The sequence below is a fragment of the Mastomys coucha genome, unplaced genomic scaffold (assembly GCF_008632895.1).
Source record: "Mastomys coucha isolate ucsf_1 unplaced genomic scaffold, UCSF_Mcou_1 pScaffold22, whole genome shotgun sequence".
NCBI lineage: Eukaryota > Metazoa > Chordata > Mammalia > Rodentia > Muridae > Mastomys > Mastomys coucha.
Genome location: NW_022196905.1, coordinates 108930212 through 108951856, shown reverse-complemented (window position 1 = coordinate 108951856; position 21645 = coordinate 108930212). Strand labels below are relative to the sequence as shown.

Here is a 21645-nt window from a genome sequence, read left to right as displayed (position 1 = left end):
AACCAAGAATAATTTTTGTGCAGGTCCAGCCTAAAACTACCAAGAATGAAGGACCTTGTGCCAAGAAAGAAGCTGGAGTAGCAGCTTATCTAGATATAGGCCCCAGAGTCAGGAGTTTGGATTTTAAACATGCTGAACACGGTCAAGCAGCTGTGCTAAATATAAATAGGCAGTCCCAGGTAAGGGAGCCTGGCTTCATGGGACAGGCAAAGCTGAGATAAGTTGCAGAAGAGATCTCAAAGCATTCAGGAAGAAATACCAATCTATGTTTGTTCTCATAAATCTGACTAGAGGTCAATATGAGGACAGTCTGTCCCCTAGGCCACCACCCTGTGGTAGCATTATCTTAGGCCTTAGCCTCAGTTACTGTATAAAACAGGATGGGTTCTACGTCTTCCATAGTATCCTTAGATAAAATAACAAATGTGAAGTAGAACAGTGCTCAGACAAGGGGAAATACCTCACAAAACTACATTAGCTTCCATTTCCTTGGCTTTAATTTGTTGCCTTCAACTGAGACTAGCAACATGATCTATGCTTTTGGGGGAGGGAGAGAGCAGTGGGTTTCGAGACAGGGTTTCTCTGTGTAGCCCTGGGTGTCCTGGAACTCACTCTGTAGACCAGGCTGGCCTTGAACTCAGAAATCCGCCTGCCTCTGCCTCCCAAGTGCTGGGATTAAAGGCATGTGCCATCACGGCCCGGCTCTGTCTATGCTTTTAGTGTAAACAGTGTCTGAATGTACAGCCTATTCACACACTCTTTGATTTGTTTTATGACAAGCTCCAAAACAAATTTCAGGCTCCACATAATGGTGAGTACATGTTGCCCCAGCTACTCTGGAGGCTGAGGCAGGAGAACAATTGAGCTACAAGATTATGAGGCAAGCTTGAACAATAGCAGGATCCTGACACAAAAGCAGGAAGGGGTTCTGGGAGTGTAGCTCAGTGGTACAGCGTGCTTGAGGTCCTCAGTTCTATTCCCAATGTGCTCTTCCTTCCCCTCCCTAAAATTCCACTCCCATCTCCTATCAAATGATAATGACCTTATAAAAGAAAGGATTTTAATTGGTTGTTTCTTTAGAGGGCACAGGGAAAGAATTTGTTGGTTAAGTTTCCACATGCAAAGAGCAGTGTGAGGTTACAGGGAGGCACAAGCAGAAAAATCCATGGATTAGTCATGGGTAGTTTACATCAAAGCCTGGAGAAAGTCTGCTTGAGCCTATAAGGACTGCAGCAGTGACAGGTCATTGAAATCAGATGGAATTAGCTCTCTAATACCCTGGGGATACTGCTGGGCCCTTGCTAAAAGGACATTTCTGGGACTTAGATTAATCCTATTTCTATTTTCTACAGTCATAGCTGGACTGACTGACTCATTTAAAGTATTGAAATCTTATCTCACACAATTTGTTTTGATTACGGAAGCAAAGATGAATGATAGACATAGTCTCTGCATTTATGCTGTTGGTTAAAAAATATCAAGTACAACTAAGTAAGCAAAAAAATGTTCTCATTCTTTAGCCATTTTTTAGGTCTAGTTAGGTCCCCTGGTAATAAGCTATGTGACTGCAGGAGAAATTTTAAATTCTTGCATTTTCCTTTTTAGTATTAGAAACAGCAACAGCGGTGTGTCTTTGTGACATCATTTGTCTTCTGTTGAGGACCTCCTGTGCTTCATAAATCTCATCTGTTGTGTACCTCCCCAGCCTTCCTGATTGTTTTGAAAAGTTTCACAGGCATTTCCATACCGTCTTCTCCTGGAGGCACAAAGTGTTCATGATCCAGGAAGTCCACTGTCTTTTCAGCCCTGAGGTACCAGGTTGTAGTCTGAAGATTTTCCTTCTGTTACCCTTCTGACCCTTTGGGGCTATCCTTTTCTGATTGTGTCAGGGCTGGTGACAGAGCCAGGGTGGATTCCCTGCAGTGCTGCTGCAGTTAGAGCTGAAATTCCTTCTGTCCTCCATTGGTCCTTTTGCCACATTGCCATGGCTTACTTGGGCTCTGTAAGACCTGCATTTGTTGCCATTAACTATTAGAGTCGCCTGCATTATATAAAGATGAGTATTAAAACAATAACAGCAATGGCAGCAGCTAACATTAATTTACCTCATTGGCACAACCTCAGGAGGTATTCCTTCAGCCCAGGATCAGGAAGAATTAGCAGAATTTCTGAGGTTACATAGTACAGTAACTGTTAAAGAAGAAAAGTCATGGAGCTGGTGAGATTGCTCAGTGGGTAAGAGGCACCCCCCACACACCGCTCTTCCGTAGGTCATGAGTTCAAATCCCAGCAACTACACATGGTGGCTCACAATCACCTGTAATGAAATCTGATTCCCTCTTCTGGTGGTCTGAAGACAGCTACAGTGTACTCATTTATAATAATAAATAAATCTTTAAAAAAAAGGAAGAAAAGTCACATTCTTTGTCTTAGTCAGGGTTTCTATTCCTGCACAACATCATGAACAAGAAGCAAGTTGGGGAGGAAAGGGTTTATTCAGCTTACTTCCACATTGCTGTTGATCATCAGAGGAAGTCAGGACTGGAACTCAAGCAGGTCAGGAATCAGGAGCTGATGCAGAGGCCATGGAGGGATGTTCCTTACTGGCTTGCTTTCCCTGGCTTGCTCAGCCTGTTCTCTTATAAAACCCAAGACTTCCAGCCCAGGGATGGCACCACCCACAAGGGGTCCTACCCCCTTGATCACTAATTGAGAAAATGCCCCACAGCTGGATCTCATGGAGGCACTTCCCCAACTGAAGCTCCCTTCTCCGTGATAACTCCAGCCTGTGTCAAGTTGACACACAAAACCAGCCAGTACATTCTTTTTAAATACTGAGTTTGGAAGACATTATCTCCATGAGAACTCAGTCATAATTTATCTCTGTCTGCAAGGAAAGCATAGTAAATAAGTAGTGTTCTGTCTGTTTAGGAAGTAAAGGCTAGACCATGAAATTAACAGAGGATTGTGTTGTTTATTATGTAAGTCCTTAAAACACTTGAAAATCTTGTCTCTCAAACCTTATTTTAAAAAGTTTTACTAATTTCTATGAATGTTTTACCTGTATGTACATATATATGTGCATATACCACATATATGCCTAGTGTCAGTGGAGGTCAGAAAAGGGCATCAGATCCCTCCAGAAATGGAGATACAGATGGTCATAAGCCACCATGTGGGTTCTAGGCACCAAACATCAGTAGAGGCGAAAGTGCTCTTAACCACTGAGCCAGCTCCCCAGCCCCTTTTCTCTAAATTCCTATTTATTTATTTATTTACTTACTTACTTTTATGAACTAGCAAGAGGGGTCTGATAGTGAATGATGGTCTCCTTTCATAAGTGAAAGTGGATTAATATGTGTCCCTTCTTCCTCAGTGAAAGCTTGGACTGCCGTGGTTCCTGGTCGCTGATACTGAGGGGTTACGTTAGTGATGGGGAGTCAAAGAATGGTCATCACAGAACTGCTACTGTGTTCTACATCTGAAGTTAGCTCAAATCAAACAAAAGTAGGCCAGTCTTCTCTTTATCCAGGGTGTACACACTTTAAATGTCAGAGTGGGTTTTACAAACGCTGCTTCTAAACAGGACCACAGTCCACATCAACTTCATCAGGCCTTTTCTGTGAACTCCTGTGAGTTCACAGGCTAGAGCATTGGACTTTATTCTAAAGCAGGAATTCTTACCAACCCTGAAAATCATTGAGAACAGGGCTATTTGTTTTTTACTACCCCTCACCCCCTCAAAAAAAGGAAGAAATGAAATGGAAGCCCAGAGTGTTTACTATCCTGGCCCTCACACATGTTCGTGTCATATCCTGATAAGTCTGTCTTTTTTCACTGTGCCTCAGTTCCACACCTGAAAATTTAAATTAGTGGCTTAAATCAGATCCTATCAAGGTTTCAGCTTTTTCAAATTACTTATGTTCTTTATAGGAAGTATCAGTTTTCTGTTTCAGAGTTTTACTTAATAACAATAGCAGTCTGGGGCTGGAGAGATGGCTCAGTGGTTAAGAGCACTGACTGCTCTTCCAGAGGTCCTGAGTTCAAATCCCAGCAACCATATGGTGGCTCATAACCGTCTGTAATGGGATCTGATGCTTTTAAAACTAGGAATGATTTTAAAAATAGCTGTCATATACTATATGCTTAATCTGTGTCAAACATCTTGTGTTTTTTGTTTTTCAATGCTGTCTTCCATACAGGTTTATCAACCACACCTTTCAGATGAGGAAACTTGAGGCGTAAGATAGTTGAATGATTCTCTCAGAGACATGCAGCTGTGTACTTTGTTCTTTCTCTTAGGCTAATTACCATACTTTGCCTTAGTTCTGTGCTTAAACCACCTGCTAATCTGTAGAAATGTGTATTCTTTGTTCTACATTGGCTATTCAATTCCAGCTGCTCAAGGACAAAGATTGTGTCTTAGACTTTAATCATTCACAGTTAGGGAAACTTTGTATATGTTCAAAGTTGAAGATTTTTTAAACTAAATGTTGCTCAATAAGTCTTTGTAAGCTCTCTGGTGTTGGTTGTTCCTGTTACATCTCATGATCAGCGTCATTGTCACAACAGTTCTTGTCATGACAATTCTTGATCTCCATCTCTTCACGTTACCTATAGTTTTTTTTTTTTAATCTCTTAAATTGATGTCCTCATGAATTTACCTATTTTTTTTAAATAAAAATGTTTTATTTTTCCTTGTTAATAAAACAGCATCACTAGCATCTAAAAGGAAAAGAATACTCAGACATCTTACAGGAACATGAGTATATATATTCTAAAGAGAAACAGTACAGACTTCTGAGAATACTCAGATATTTTTTTTAAAGATTTATTTATTATATGCAAGTACACTGTAGCTGTCTTCAGACACTCCAGAAGAGGGCATCAAATCCCATTACAGATGGTTGTGAGCCACCATGTGGTTGCTGGGAATTGAACTCAGGACCTTCGGAAGAGCGGTCAGTGCTCTTAACCGCTGAGCCATCTCTCCAGCCCGAATACTCAGATATTACAGGAAGTATTCAGTATGCTTTATATTTATTAGTAGTTGGACATTGTTGAGTAATACACTGTTGTAATTTTTTAACTTTCTTCTTTATATATATATATGTATATATATACATATATATTAAATTTTATTTATTTAGTGTAGAGTATTCATGTACTCTGCTGCATATATCTCCATAGGGCAGAAAAGGACATCAGATCCACTTATAGATGGTTGTGAGCCACCATGTGGTCGCTGGGAATTGAATTCAGGACCTCTGGAAGAGCAGCCAGTGCTCTTAACCTCTAAGCCATCTCATCAGACCCTACACTGTGGTGTTTATATATGCACATGGGGGCCAGAGAGATGGCTCAGCAGTTAAGAAAACCTGAAGCTCTTATAGAGAACCAGGCAGAATTTGGTTCCTTGTATCCGTGCCAGACAGCTAATGATCACAGTAACTGCAGTTCCAGGGGCTCTGACATCCTCTTACGGCCTCCATGGTTACCTGCATACATGTCCACATAGTAACATGCAGACGCTCGTACACACCGAATAAAAATAAATCTTCAAGAAATAAAATAAATGTATATATGATGTGTGAAGAGAGCAGGGTAACCGGTTTATCTGTCTCCACATAAATCGTTTCTTTGTATCAGGAGCATTCAAAAGCTGAGCCTTTAACTTTGATGAAATATTCAAATAGTCACTATTGTCAACAGTGGTTGTCTTACTACGATAATAGGACCTTGAGTTATTCTCCTATATATCTTCATCCCATATCCACTTACCATCCTCTCTCTCTCTCTCTCTCTCTCTCTCTCTCTCTCTCTTTCTCTCTCTCTCTCTCTCTCTTTCTCTCTCCCTGTACCTTTGATAACCTCTGGTAATCAGTACTCTGCCTCTGCTTCTTGAAGATCTACATTTAAGCCTCCACTGAAAACCAAAGTGTGTAATGTTTGTCTTTCTGCACCTGACTCCCTTCACTTAGTATTTGAGCTCTCTCTATATTACCGCTGATGACAGAATTATATTATATATTGAATACTATGTTACGTATACATACTGATTTTGTCTTTACTTGATAATGCTGGAAGTCAAACCTAGGCAAGATTGGACACATTCATGGTGGTAATTGAAATCTATTTACATCATTTCTTCCTTTTCTTTTCCCCAGCCCCTCTCATGTCAACATCAAAGCCTCCTTTTCTGTCACCATTACACATTCACACAAATACAGCCTGCTGAGTCTGCTTGTGTGTATAATGTTACAGGCCTGACTACTTGGTATTGGATAAACAATAAAAGGGCTCACCCCTGGAGAAGACTAATTTTCCTGTTCCCAGCAGTCCTTAGTTCCTTCAGTTCTTTACCTGGGGTGAGGTCTCAGGAGACTTCCCCTTCCCACATTGGTGCATCTATTGATGTTGACCATATTGTTGCAGTGTACGTGAAGTTTCCCTGTCATTTCTAGAAGACACAGTCCCACAGCAGATTTCCTGGTCCTCTGGCTCTTAGTAATCCTGCATCTACGCTTCAGAAATGTCCCGAGTTTTGGGTGTCAGGTCATACTGTACATATACCCACTGGGGCTTGACATCCCATGATTAATTGTTCTTTGCAACAGTCTGTCTTTTGAAAAGAGAAGGGTGTGTGTGTGTGTGTGTTTTGTTTTGGGGGGGGGGGTTGTTTTGTTTTGTTTTGTTTTCAAGACAGGGTTTCTCTGTGTAGCCCTGGCTGTCCTGCAACTCACACTGTAGACCAGGCTGGCCTTGAACTCAGAAATCTGCCTGCCTCTGCCTCCCAAGTGCTGGGATTAAAGGCAAGCGCCACCACTGCCTGGCTTGTTTTGTTTTGTTTTTAATGAGGGATTAGAGCTGTACTTATGTATGTGTATAAGGTATTTAGTATTCAGTTAGAAATTATGCTGATTTAGAAAAGTGATGGTTCTCCTTTAAGACCCAAGACCTCCAGCCAGGGCTATACAGAGAAACTCTGTCTCCAAAAAAAAAAAAAAAAAAAAGAGGACCCAGGACCTCCAGCTGGAGAGATGGCTCAGTGGAGCACTAACTGCTCTTCCAAAGGTCCTGAGTTCAATTCTCAGCAACCACATGGTGGCTCACAACCATCTGTAATGGGATCTGATGCTCTCTTCTGGTGTGTCTGTAGATAGCAACAATGTACTCACATAAAATAAATAAATCTTTTAAAAAAAATTGCTTAAAAAAAAAAGACCCAGGACCTCACTAGCCCTGGGTAGTTGACTAGATTTCCAGTACCAGAAATGATTTCCCTCCTGTTGAGTGGACATTAAGTTCAGTTAGATGAGTTATTGGTTACTGCCGAGATATGAGTACCACTATTGCATGCTTAGGGACAGTGACTCCATAGACTCACATGTTTGAATACTTGCTCCCTAATTGGCAGACCTGTTGAGATAGGATAAGAGGTATGGTCTTGTTGTACCGGGTGTGTCAGTAGTGGGCAGGCTTTGAGGTTTCAAAAGACTCACAGCATTCCCACTGTGCTCTCTGCCTCTTGCTTTTGAGATGTGAACTTTCAGCTGTGTTGCCTGCTGGAGCTGGAGGGTCCTCCCTGGATGTTCTACAGTTTGAGGGTTTCAGGTTTCACATTGAGGTTTCACACTGATACATTTACAGTTAATTCTTGTTTAAGGTGATAGGTATGGGTCTAATTTCATTTTCTATGTGTGGATCATTTTTCTAGCACCATCTGTTAATGCTCTTTTCTCTAGTATGTTTTGGGCCTTTGTCAACTATCCAATACCTATAGCTATATGTACTTGTGTGGGACTTCTGTTTTGCTCCATTGGTCTACAGTCTGGTTTTAGTGACAGTAATATACTGCTTATTACAATAGCTCTGTAATATGTCTTTAAGTCTGGGATGGTAATTCCTCTAGCATTATAGGTTTTTTTTTTAAATATTTATTTATTTATTTTATGTGAGTACATTGTAGCTGTCTTTAGACACACCAGAAGAGGGCATCAGATCTAACTACAGATGGTTGTGAGCCACCATGTGGTTGCTGGGATTTGATCTCAGGACCTTCAGAAGAGCAGTCAGTGCTCTTAACCACTGAGCCATCTCTCTCCAGCCCCCGCATTATAGTTTTTACTCAGGAATGCTTTGGCTATCCAGGATCTCGTGTGGTTCCAGATGAATTTTTAGAATAATTTTTTCTATTTCTGGGAATAATGAGATACAGGTTTTGATGGGATTGGTTTAAGTGTGTAACTAGCTTTTGGTAGAATGTGGGAGATCTTTCCATTTTCTAGTCTCTGTCTCAGTCTTCAGAGATACAAAGTTTTCCTTGTAGAGTTCCTTCACCTCCTTGGTTAGATTTAGTAAGTATTTTACCTTCTAGTATGTTGTGAATGGGAGTGGGAACATGAGCTCTTCCTTAGAGTATTTGTTGTCTGTGTATAGAAAAGCTGATTCTTTCCAGTTGAGTCTATATCCCACCACTTTGCTGAAGTTGTTGATCATTTCTATAAGCTTTCTGATGGAAATTTTGGGATCTCTCATATATAATATCATTTGCAAACAGGAATACTTTGATTTCTCCTTTTCCTATTCAACTTTCTCTAGTTTCCTTCTCTTCCTTGTTGCTCCAGTTAATGCTTTGAGCACTGTATTGGCAAGGGTAGGGATAGTGGACAGCTCTGCCTCATTCTGGTTTAAATGGGTTTGTTTCCAGTTTTTCTCCTCTCAGGAGGTAGTGCCAGGGGTTTTCCTGTATAACCTTGCGAGTCAGGCTTTGCTCCTTCCAGTGCTGCACTATTTAGGTCTTTTATCATTAAGACACTTGCATTTTTTTTAAAGGCCTTTTCAGCCTCTGTTGATAATGTGATTTTAGTCTTGGAGTCCTGTTTGGTTTTGGTTTTTTTTGTTTTTTGTTTTTTTGAGTTATTACATTTCTTGACTTGTTGGTCAATATGTTGAACTATCCTTGCATTTCTGGGATAAAGTCAACTTGGTCATGGTAGATAATCCTTTTTATTATGCTTATATTGATTTATAAGCAGTTTATTGAGAATTTCTTTTTTTTTTTTTAGGATTTATTTATTTATTATATGTAAGTACACTGTAGCTGTCTTCAGACACCCTAGAAGAGGGCATCAGATCCCATTACAGATGGTTGTGAGCCACCATGTGGTTGCTGGAATTTGAACTCAGGACCTTCAGAAGAGCAGTCAGTGCTCTTAATCTCTGAGCCATCTCTCCAGCCCCCTCAATAGTATTTTCTTTCTTGATTTCTTCACAACTTTGTGCACTTATGAGAGGTTTTTTTTTTCCCCCTGTCTATGTTATCCTTGGATGCTGACCAAGAATATGGCTTTTGGTGTTTGGGTGAAATACTTTGTATACCTGTTAAGTCCATTTAATATATAATATCACTTGATTCTGATATTTTTCTTTATTTTTTGTTCAGATGACCTATCTTGTGAAGTAAGTGGAATACTGAAGTCACCTACTATTTATGATTTGATGTTAACCTGTATTCTTAATTACAATAGTATACTTTTATGAATTTGGGCACACCAGCATTTGATTATAATACTGTATTTGTTACTTTCTTTCTTTTTTTTTTTTTTTAAGGTTTATTTATTTATTATGTGTAAGTACACTGTAGCTGTCTTCAGACACTCCAGAAGAGGGCATCAGATCTCATTACGGATGGTTGTGAGCCACCATGTGGATGCTGGGATCTGAACTCAGGACCTTTGGAAGAGCAGTCGCGCTGAGCCATCTCTCCAGCCCTGTTACTTTCTTATTGGTGTGATAAAACCCCATGATCAGCTGGGCGGTGGTGGTGTATGCCTTTAATCCCAGCACTTGGGAGGCAGAGGCAGGCAGATTTCTGAGTTCGAGGCCAGCCTGGTCTACAGAATGAGTTCCAGGACAGCCAGGGCCACGCAGAGAAACCCTGTCTCGAAAAACAAAAACAAAACAAAGCAAAAAAACAACCATGATCAAGGTACCTTTAAAAAGAAAGCATTTGATTGAGCATGTGGTTTGTGGGTTCAGAGGGTTAGGGTCCATGATGGCGGAGTGAAAGCATGGCCGCAGGAACATCCAAGAACTCATAACCTCCAATTGAAGCAGGAGGCACAGGCAGACTGCAGATGATGTGAATCTTTTGAAATCTTAAAGCCTGCCCCAGGGACTTCCTAATTCTTCTCAAACAGTCCAGCTGGTCCAGACACTCAAAACATGAGCCTACAGAAGCCATTCTCATCCAGACTACCATGAATGTGTTCTTGGTTAACTGTTGCCTTGATTAAAAAGAAGTTTCTTTTTCTCTTGTGATGAGCTTATTAGCTTGACGTCTGTTGTGTCAGATAGTAGGACAGATGATTGCCTGCTCCTGATGGCGTCTGAGTGCTTTCCCATTCTGTCACTTTGGAGTGGTGCTGATCTTAAAAGCTGAGTGTCTTGTAGACATTGGGAAGAGGATTAATTCATTCAGCCATTCTGTCTTTTAATTAGAGAATTGATGTTACTCGTATTTAAAGTTATTATCAAAAGGTTGTTGACAACAGTCATCTTGTGGGTTTTTTTGTTTGTTTGTTTGTTTTAGTTGTTCTTTTTATGTTTCAGAAATTATAGCTTCATTTTTTTCTTTTTACAGTCTCTTGGCTGTGCTTCCTCTCTTCAGAAACATTTATTTCTTACAGTATTTGGCTTAGTGTTAGTCTGCTAGATATGAATTCTCTTAGCTTGTTTGGATACTGGAAAGTGCTTCTTTGTCCTTTGACTGTGGTAAGTAGCGCTGGGTACTGGCCTCAGTTAGTGGTCTCTTAGGATCTGGAGCTCCAGGATCTTTTGGCTTTTAAAGTTTCATTTAGAAACCAGTATTACTCTGATGGGTTTCTCTTTGTATGACTTGCAGCTTTCAATACCTTTTCTTTGCCCTGTACACTTAGTGTTTTTTTGTTTGGTTGGTTTTTGGAATTTTTTTTTTTGTTTTGGTTTTTGGTTTTTTGAAACAGGGTTTCTCTCAGGGACCCTGGCTATCCTGGAACTCACTCTGTAGACCAAGCTGGCCTTGAACTCACAGAGATCCACCTGCCCCAGCCTTCTGAGTGCTGAGATTAAAGGCTTGTACCACCACTGCCTGTCCCATTTTTTTGTTTTGGTTTGGTTTGGTTTTTTTGCCTGTGCTTAGGAGATAAAACTCTTTACAGACTAAAAACCTGAATTGTCCTAGCTGATGGGAGTGTTTCATATAGACAACTGGGTGCAGTATTGGCATATTCAGTGTGCTAGCATTTTTAGTTTTGATAAATACCATTACAGGCAATGCGACTGTGCTCGAGAAATCTGATGACTAGGGCAGATAGGTTACTAAGCCAAGGCTTCAAACATTTACTGGAAATGTCTTCAAATGCAATTAAATTTTTTTTTTTTTTTTTTTTTTTTGGTTTTTCGAGACAGAGTTTCTCTGTGTAACCGTAGCTCTACTGGAACTCACTCTGTAGACCAGGCTGGCCTCGAACTCAGAAATCCGCCTGCCTCTGCCTCCCAAGTGCTGGGACTAAAGGCGTGCGCCACCACTACCCAGCCTAAAAAAATTTTTTTTAATATTTGATTTCTTGAATAAATGATATAAACATTAAAAAAGGAATTTGAATTGTTTTAACTTTGGGATTTTACATTTAAACGTTTGCTCTGTTTAAATTTGTTTTTATGTGTGTGAGAGGTAAAGATCTAGTTTCTGTGTTCTACATACACTATTCTCCAGTGTATATTGTTTTTGCCTTTGTCAAAAACTTGGGTTCTATATTCTTTTCTCTTCAGCCCATGTGACTTTTCTTATGCCAGTACCATGTCTTCTGAGTATATCTAGAAGTTAAATGTATACTGTCTTTGGCTTTGTAATCTGCCTCCCTAGGTTTGCTGGTTCCATAAATCTTTTTGGATACCATGCAAGTTTTAGGGGTGCTTTTTTCTATGAAAAAAATGCCATGGTATTTTAATAGGAATTACACTGAATCTGTAGATCACTTTGAGTAGTATTAACATCTTAACAATATTCTTCCAGTACATTCAGGAACATGGTATGTGTATGTGTGTACATATATATCTTCTTTAGTTTTTTTATCAGTATTTTATAATTTTCATTTTGGAGATCATTTACTGGTGGCTACAAGGGAGGGTAAAGCATTTAAGAACCCTTATTAAAAGTAGGTTTTGGAAAATCTAAGCCTACACAGTTCCACCCACTGGGGACCAAGCATTAAAATATATGAACCTTTTAATCCCAGCACTTGGGAGGCAGAGGCAGGCGGACTTCTGAGTTCGAGGCCAGCCTGGTCTACAGAGTGAGTCCAGGACAGCCAAGGCTACACAGAGAAACCCTGACTCAAAAAAACAAAACAAAACAAACAAACAAACAAAAATATATATACACACACACACATGAATGAACCTATGGAGGCCCTTCTCGTTCAAAGCACCACAGTGTATGACAAGTGTATGACAGCCTTCTATAACATACATGATGTTCTAGTACCTAGGTTTTGTTTTGTTTAAAAAGGTAGGTGTCAGTGGTAAATGCCTTTGGTCTCAGAAGGCAGAGGAGGGCGTATTTCCCTGAGTTTGAGGCTAGTCTGGTCTGTATAATTAGCTTTCATACCAAAGCTCTGTCTAAAAATATAAAACAACAAAAACCTACATAAAATAAATACAAAGACATCTGATCTTTGGAAGGCTCTCTTTCTCCACTGCCCAGTGTCCTGAATTAGAGAGAAACAGATGTCCCTTCAGAACTGTTCTTTTTGTGATAACAGGTAAAAGACTATCTTTATAGTTTGGGTCTTGTTTGTTTTTGAGATGGATTTCACCATATAACCCAGTCTGCTTCAAACTGTTTAGATAAAGATAATTCTCCTGTTTTAGCCTTTTGAGTGCTGAGATCACAGACTTACATACCATGCCCAGTTGAATATGTTTATAATTTAGAAGAGAAACACAGAGATTAAATGACTTTTAATTTATGGATATCATATGGAAAGAAAGCAAGCAGGCCCTGGCTGTTACCCTTTGCTTTTCCATGTCACCTTCTGTCGTCTTGGAGCCATAGTGGCTCTCTTTAGAGAACCTGTTAGTACCTGGCTCAGGGATATCACAGCTCACTGTGCAGCTAAGGCTTTGATCATGCTTCCTAATACTCTAATCAGAAAACATTTAGAGCCTTAGAGAGGATATGTGTGTATGCACAGTTAAGAGGTGATTATATATGTGCAGAAATAGCTAATACTCATTCTTTTAGTCATTTTAAAGGTCTGAACTTGATTAAAATAGGGAGGCTAGATTGTTCAACAGGCTAAGGTGCTTTCTATTAAGTCCGACAACCTACTCCCATACCTGAACACCCAGGTATAGTGAAGAGAGTCTGAACTCCTTTTCTAGAGCAGTCACATTGAAGAAGGTTACCCCAGGAGCATTCCTCAGGCCAGCTGGACTGGATTTGTAGATGGGTTCTCTTTGGTTTCGTTTTGAGAGTTATATCGAGGTGACAGAATCATCCTTACCTGAGTTACCCAGGGCTTTACAGATCTAAATGTGTTCAAAGGGGAAGAAGAGAAAAGAGGAAGGCATGCTCTCTTATACACAGAACCTGAATTTAGATGTGTGTGTGTACATACGGCAGGGAAAAAGTGGACTGCTTGGGGAAATGGACCAAGGAAAGGTTCTGGGTGTGGATGTGTGTACAAAGCACGTGATAAACACACACAGAAGTGACAGGAAGAGCCCAGTGTTGTATATTCTTTAAAAAAAAAAGAAAGATTTATTTATTTACTTTATATGCGTACACTGTAGCTGTCTTCAGACACACTAGAAGAGGGCATCCTATCCCATTACAGATGGTTGTGAGCCACCATGTGGTTGCTGGGAATTGAACTCAGGCTTCTGGAAGAATAGACAGTGCTCTTAACCACAAATAAACAGTATTTCTTTAATCTGAATGTTTCAAACCCACAAGTTTAATGAATTCACAACAAAGAGTCAAACTGGAGTGTGTGAGAGAGTTTTAATGATGGGCCTCCATTCCATTGTAAGAAACTGCAAGTGTGCTAAATAAAACCTTTTAGCATTTAAAAATGGCTTGCTTAAGTGAGCAGTGGAGGGCCTGCGGGTTGGGGGTGGGAGCTGGAGGCAGGATTGCAGCCCAGCTCTGAGGGGAGCCCAGGACTTATTCTCTCCTGCTATCACTGCTCTATGGCAGCTCCTTTCCTTCCTTCCCTGCATGTATTCCTCCTCAGAAAACTGAGCACTCGCCAAGAGAGCACAGGAAGTGTCCCCACAGTTCCTGCCTTGGTAAAGGTGACTTTTGTGACTTTTAGGTAAGAATGACAGCTACACTAGATAGTGATTGAGAAATCTAAAATAAGCTACCAGTAACTGAAACTAAACTTGAATTATAAAGGAAAGGATGTTTGGTTTGGATTTACCCTGCTTTGTGTTTGTTTGTTTGTTTGGTATTTTCAAGTCAGGGTTTCTCTGTGTAGCCCTGGCTGTCCTGGAACTCACTCTGTAGACCAGGCTGGCCTCAAACTCAGAAATCCACCTGCCTCTGCCTCCCATGTGCTGGGATTAAAGGCGTGCACTACCACCGCCCAGCTATGATTTATTATTTAAAAGGTAAAAATACAGAGTCTGGCAATATGACACAAACTTATAATCCTAGCACTCGAAGCTGAGGCAGGAGGATTGTAAGATAGAGGTCAGCCTGGGCTATATAACCTGATCCTTTTTCAAAAAAAAAATGTTTTCTTGAAGCGGAAACAGGTTAAGATTTATATGTGGTTCTCTAGTTCACATATAAACATACAGTAAGGTGATATATATTGAACTTATGGAACCAAAGCAATAGCAAAAGTAGATGACTGATCATGTTCTTGAATGTAGAGAGCTACTGAAGACAGACCCGTATGGAGAGTGCTTCACTGGACATCTCACCGAGCACCAACAATATCAGCCCAGCTTCTCTGAAAAGAACTCCTAATTATTTCAGAGTATAGTGATCCATCTTTCCCTAGAGCTTTCCTCAGCTCCAGTAGCCTCAGAGAGATCACAGAGTGTTCTTGCTCTGCATTGTGGCTCTCCTCTCTACAGGGCAGCATATTGCCTCTCTGTGGTAGCATCAGGCAGGCCCTCATGAGAGTTTCGTGCATGGCCCACTAGACTTTGTTTCAGATCACCTTTTGTAGCACTAGAGAATAAATAGAGTAGGAAAAAGGACCCCAGCCCCAAGCGGTACCCAGATAACTAGAAACGGCAAAAGTGTCCTTGAGAATTCATGTTCAGATGGGCAGTGGTGGCGCATGCCTTTAATCCCAGCACTTGAGAGGCTGAGACAGGTGGATTTCTGAGTTCGAGGCCAGCCTGATCTACAGAGTGAGTTCCAGGACAGCCAGGGCTACACAGAGAAACCCTGTCTCAAAAACAAAAACAAACAAACAAAAAAAAGAATTCATGTTCAGAGCCATACCACCCATGATGAGGAGCTCTAAACAGCATTCATATTGAAGTGAAGTGATACAGCAACAGACCATGATAAATAATATCTGTAGTGATGGCTGAGGAAATGGATAGAAGAATTCCTGAAGGGGCTGAGGGCAGGATTTCTCACTTAGGACTGATGCAGGAGGATTGCTGCAAGTTCAGCCTAGCCTGAACAGTGAGGCCTGCCTCAAAACAAACAAAAGCCTAAGGCAGAAGGTAGTACAGCCATTTTAGTGTTGTAAAACATTGAGACTTTCTTACTCTAGTAGATACTTGCTGAGCTTCTGTATACAGAATGATGCTGATGATAGCTAGCATTCGAGGGCCTACTTCTTTCTGGACCTGTTTCCTCTGGTCAGTGAAGTAGCCTCAGACCTAGGTAGTCATTTATGGTGAAAGTGGAAACCAATATTCACCCTAAAGCTCTGTGGGACATGTGTGCAAAGAGACATTTGAGAATCACAGCAGACTTCCTTTGCGCATTCCCTTTGATCCATTCTGAAAGCATCTTGTCTCTTGCAGGCATCTGAAGTTGAGAGACAGCTCTCCATGCAGGTTCATGCTCTCAGAGAAGACTTCCGTGAGAAAAATTCTTCCACCAACCAACATATCATTCGGCTGGAGAGCCTTCAGGCCGAGGTGAGAGAGCTTTTGCATGGCCACACTTGAAACTGTGCACTGGGTCTTTGGGTCTTTGAGTCCTCTGAGCTTGGGAATAAACCCCCTGCTCTCTATATAAAGTACTGAAACATCTAAAGAGACAGATGTTCCTGTGAGAACTTAAATGGGGACACTTGATCCTTGCTCCTGTGAGTAGCCTGTTGTCTGGAAAAATAAAGCTGTTAGAATTACAGCTGAGAGAACTGAAATCATGAATGACCTACTTTTTACTCAACAGTTCATACAAGAAACAGCCTTGCTAGTCCCACACAAAAACTGAGGAAGGACATTGTCCCCTTCTTCATCCCTCTTAGGTCTAGCTCAGTACACCACCGTGTTTCAAGTATCATACAAAGAACTCTCAGTACTAACTCACCAGAAGCGCCTGAGTAGAACAGAAACTTCTGTTTTATAGAAGAGGGTAACAGCAGATGCTGTTGAAGAGTTAATAATGAGAATACTTTGTATGATACCTGAAACGTGGTGGTGGTGTAACCTGTTTGAGGCCGGAGCATGGCAGCAAGGGTCTGTGCCACTGGCTAGACCAGGAGAAGGAGAATGTAGTGCTTGGGGAGTGGTCCTGTGAGCAGCATGGGGACTGTACACAGAGCAAAAGTCATACCAGCTGAAAGGGGGCTCTTCCCAGGGCAGACCCCCACCTGATCCACTCTAGGGACCTGCATCCCTTTGGCTAGTGAAACTCTGAGAAACAGTGTAGAGCCAGACAGCAGGAGCCCCTGTTCTGTGATTAAGGGATCAGCCATTGTGCTCAGCCCAGAGAAACCTTCCCTGCGTCATAAGTGACCTGAGGATGTTTTTCCTAAAGTCTGTCAATATCTTCTCTTTTCTGCCTCCTATTCCCCTCTTTCCTCCCTTCCCTTGGAATTCCTACCGATATTGAGCAGCAGGTTCTTGAAGTAAGTAGAGATTGCTCCAGTGGGGTTTCGGCATGCCTGTCTGTGACCATTTGTGTGCATGACTTGCCATTCTACTACCCTGCCAGGCGCTCACTCCTTCAAGTTGCCTGCCTTCCTCTTTGCTCCATCTGTTCACTTTCTCTAGCCCCTCAGGAACCAGTTTCCCAGGAATGTTTACTGCCAGATTTGGTCACAAGTTTTAGGGTATATAGGGGTCGGGTGAGGAAGTTGTCACCCTATTGCCAAACCCTGGCTTTGTCTAGTGACACTGCTGTTTGAAAGGCTAAGATGTGAAATAATTCCTTTTAAATAAGTAACTTCATAAAACCTGGAACTGTATCTTAAGGGCCAGTTATATATCAGAATCATTACCCCATTACTTTACTGAAAACTAGGAAACAAAGATGATCCATGGGAAGGAGAATTGAAAGGCCAAAGAGCACTTACATGAAAATGAACTAGAATGAAAATCCCCTTTGCATGGGTCAGTCTACTTCAGTGAGAGGAATAGTGGGCCCATTCACCACAGGGGCTTGCTCCTTTTGGTCTCTTACCCAGGTGCACACTTGAGAAACAATATTTCTTTGTTTGGACAGACACCCGATCTCTCTGGACAAAGGCCATATACCTCACTTCCCCAGGACAGCATCCTATCTGATTGATTGGTGGCCAGGGAGGATCTGTGCCCCAAGCACAACTCTAATACAGAGTGGGAGCAGCCAAGAGGCTGAGGGAAAGGAAAGGCAGAGCCCAGAAGACATAGAACAAGTCAAACACTTTTTAAATTTCCACCAGAAAAGTGCTGAGTTTGGTCCCCAGAATTTACACAAGGAAGAGCCTTAAGACATTCTCAGGTTAGACCATGGAGAAGGAAGACATCCTGACTTAAGACATTCTCAGATTAGACCATGGAGAAGGAAGACATCCTGACTATGGCAGAGGAGTATTTAAGAGTTTGCAGGTGGATGAGAGATCTTTGTGGCAGGACATTAGAATCGGAGAAGCAGGGTGGGTGAAGACCTTCAGGACTCTAGAGGCCTTCCCTTCCCCCAAAGCGAGGGCTACTTAGGAAAGCTTTCTGGAGCCCCTGGGCATGGTGGCGGATGAGGCATTTCTGGATCTGAGGAGCACTGACTGAGCTTCCTCACTCACTGCAAACCTGGAAGCCAGAAAAGACTAGGCATCTCTTTCCTCAGTTTTCTCCCTGACACTAAAGAGAACAGACATACTTTACAAGAGATGCATGTGTCTTGATACTGGCTTCAATATGTAAAAAACTCAGCATTTCCCATAAGAGAGATCGTTGCTCCTTTTCACAGATTACTTGTTCAAGTTAACCATGAGGCCACTGTCTCATTCTTTCTAGGGTATGAACTGATATAGACCCTTCTGTACCCTTCTGGCATCTCATTAGCCAGGGCCCAGGATCTGAGCTGGTATGGTAGCTCCAGGGGAATCAGCAGTGGGAAGAGAAGGCAGAGAGTCTGTTTGCAAGAACACAGCAACTTCCTGGTGCTTGTGACTCAAGGTGTAGGCAGATCAGGTGCTGCGCTGCCTGGCAGAGCTGAGGTCAGGCAAGGTGGGGCCTTCTCTGACTTATCTCTGGAATTTACAGAGCACTGACTATCCTTCCTCTGCCTGGCAGCCCACATTCTGGCTTCCCCTGGGCTAACTCCTACCCTTCCCAGACAGCTTTCTAAAGGGGAGGGCCTTTCCCTTTAGCCCAGGATTGTACAGCTCTATTTTCCAAGACAAACCTCAAGTCTCTGGGCACAATATCCAGAGACCTTCATATTTGGAGCTAGTCCTTCCTCCCACACTCAGCCAGATAGAACCCTACACCATCCTTTGGTTCTCCGTCTTTTCAGATCAAGATGCTGTCAGATCGAAAACGGGAGCTGGAGCATCGGCTCAGCGCCACCTTGGAGGAGAATGACCTGCTTCAAGGGACTGTGGAGGAGCTACAGGACCGGGTGCTGATCCTAGAAAGGCAGGGCCATGACAAAGACCTGCAGGTACTGGACAGAGAGGCTACTGCATACAGCTAGGGTCAGATGGGGGAGTGGGGAGAAGGAGGATGTGAGGGAGGGAGTGCTTAGCTAAAATGGAAAGGCTATGAGGCCAGCACCACTGCTGGTAGCCAAGTAGGTGACCCTGAGATCTCCACATGGGTCTTATACTTCCCCAGGAGACTCTAGCATGCCTATACCTGGGTAAGTAATTGTTCTCAGATCACCCCTTCTGTGTGCTCAGAGCCACTGGTCCTGGAGCAGTGTTATACAGTTCTTTCTGGGCAGTTAATTCGGGAGCACTCAGTCTCCTGACCTAGATAGCTAGCATTTGTGAAATCTACTAGAAGATTTCAAGGGAGCCTATGGATCCCTGTTCTCAGCTCCCAGTGTCCTCTGCTGTTGCCCAGCACAGGGATTTAGTTGCCTGGCACAAAGCAGAAACTAAGAACCTCCCAACAGAACCTAGCAAGCATACTCCTAGCAAGCTTCTGCCTGTTGCCAGAAAGGACACAGGCCAACCCCTTCGTGAGCCTAACTGATGTTTTTTAACCTCCCTAAGACAAACTGCTTCTTAATCATGTTTGCCCTTGTTTGGGAACTGACACTAGGCTTCAGTTGAAAAATCCAAGCTCAGACTTGGAAGAAATAGCCTCCAAAACAGAAAAATAATCTCCTAGTCTCCCCAAAAATATGGGGCAGTATCTGTTCCCAGGGTGCTTTGCTGGGCTGGGCTGGGCTGGTTCTGTAGAGTAGGGGAGAGCATCATTTCCCTCTGGGTGGGCAGGGAGAGGACTGTGGGCAGTGTTGGTATCATTTGTCGGTAATTGGTTGGGCAGGTAGTACTTAAATGCCCCGTGAGCCCCTACCCAAAGACCAGGCCACAGAGGCCCCACTGGGTTCAGAGGAAAGCTATTGAGAGGTTCTGATGTGGGATGACATTTTAACTAAAGCCTGTGATCCCTAGCATTTGTGAGTTAGCCTGGGCTATGTAGCAAGTTCCTGACAGGCTAGGCTGTATTCAAGCTGTCTCAAACAATAAAAGAAAACACCTTCTGCATCTGGAGTCCAGTAACAAACAGCACTGATACTACCCCTGAGTAGTTTGTCTCTATGGGGGTCATTTATCAGGGTCCTCTTCACCCCCACCGCCACCCCGCCCCATATAGTAGGGCCTCAACAAATGCTGACTAGAAAATGGGTTTGGGATGTAGTTCTATTGTTGGGAGATTGGCCAAAGAGCATAAACCCCAGTTTCTATCCCCAGTATCACAAAATGGAGGGGTGAGGGGTGGAGAAAGTGATGCCAGTCCTATAAAGCCTTCCAGCAGGTTTTGAAGTGGAGAGTAATGTTTAAGGTTGCTAATGATAAACAACAGAGAGTGCTACATACAGGTCACTTTCTAGTGAATGGAGAGTTTTCATATGTTTCTCTAAAGCCTACAGAAAACAAATAATTTACCCAAAGTCATATACCAAGTCCTTGATAGAATGGAGACTAGAAACCTCCGCCCCACTCCACAATAGCTGATTTGCCTGTTGCTCATGTGCCCTTGAACCCCTCCTTGGACCAGCCTTTGGAGCCCCATGAAGCACTCTGAGACAGAATATAGAGAGGAAAAGAACTACAAACCCAGAAACAGTCCTTGCCAAAAAGAAACTTTTTGAGCCTAGCATGAATTTACAAATCAAAATTATTTCCCCTCCCTAAGTAGGGACCTGGAAATGAGGGGAAAGAGCCAGAATTATTGGGACCCTCAGGGGCTGCCTGGTGTAGGTGGGCTGTGTCCTGCAGCATCAGGAACCTGAGCTCCACACACTCAGGGCCACCAGCAAAGCAGGACATTCCACCTTTTTTGGAGAATCATATTTATTCTCACCTTTCCTACTTGTGTAACTGTTTCTATCTGTGCCTTCTGTTTATATAAAATCTCCTTGTCACTAGTTACTAGTGTCCTCCAGAAAGCCTTCACCAAGATGGCCTTAAATGATGAAGAAAAAAATCCAGCTGACCCAGGTAGACTTGCACAGTCCTAACCCAGATTTGTAAAGTGTTGAGTCAGTGGCCTTGGAATGTGTTTAATCCCTTGATTTTAAATCCTCAGATAAGGGCAGGTAGGAGGCTGAGCAGGCAAGGCAAAGGCCTCCATCAGCAGGAGTGCCCCTTTGATCTGCTTTACTGTTGACTGGTCCTGCTGTCAAAAACTTTTTTTTACGTGTGTGTGTGTGTGTGTGTGTGTGTGTGTGTGTGTGTGTGTGTGTAGGGGGAGTTGTGTAGGTGTCCATGCCACATTGCACATGTGGAGGCCAGAGAAGAATTATTTTGAGTCAGTTCTCACCTTCCAACATATGGATCTCCAGGATCAAATGCAGGTTATCAGGCTTGCTGGCAAGAGCCTGTGCCTACTGAACCATTTCTCCCACCCCAAAACAGATTTTTAAGCCATTGATCAAATTCAGCTGTGGTGGTTGTTTTTGTTCTAAGGCCTTATAATAGGTATTAAAACTCACTCCCTGCTTCATAGCATGTGTCT

At 42.3% G+C, this 21645-nt stretch overlaps 1 protein-coding gene across 6 annotated transcripts in view; it reads left to right on the top strand.

Moving 5' to 3' along the window:
- Positions 1-21645, top strand: part of Bicdl1 (BICD family like cargo adaptor 1) — an 89550-nt gene that overhangs the window by 47276 nt on the left and 20629 nt on the right. For 4 of the 6 annotated variants that reach the window (XR_004109512.1, XR_004109511.1, XM_031337588.1 and 1 more), the window contains exons 3-5: positions 16048-16164; positions 17091-17102; positions 18971-19117. Coding sequence is in view for 4 of the 6 variants with exons in the window: in XM_031337588.1 (XP_031193448.1) it covers positions 16048-16164; positions 17091-17102; positions 18971-19117 (276 nt within the window). In the remaining 2 variants the exon portion in view is untranslated. The remainder of the gene's footprint in view (positions 1-16047; positions 16165-17090; positions 17103-18970; positions 19118-21645) is intronic. The other 2 variants (XM_031337587.1, XM_031337589.1) reach the window with 1 other exon arrangement.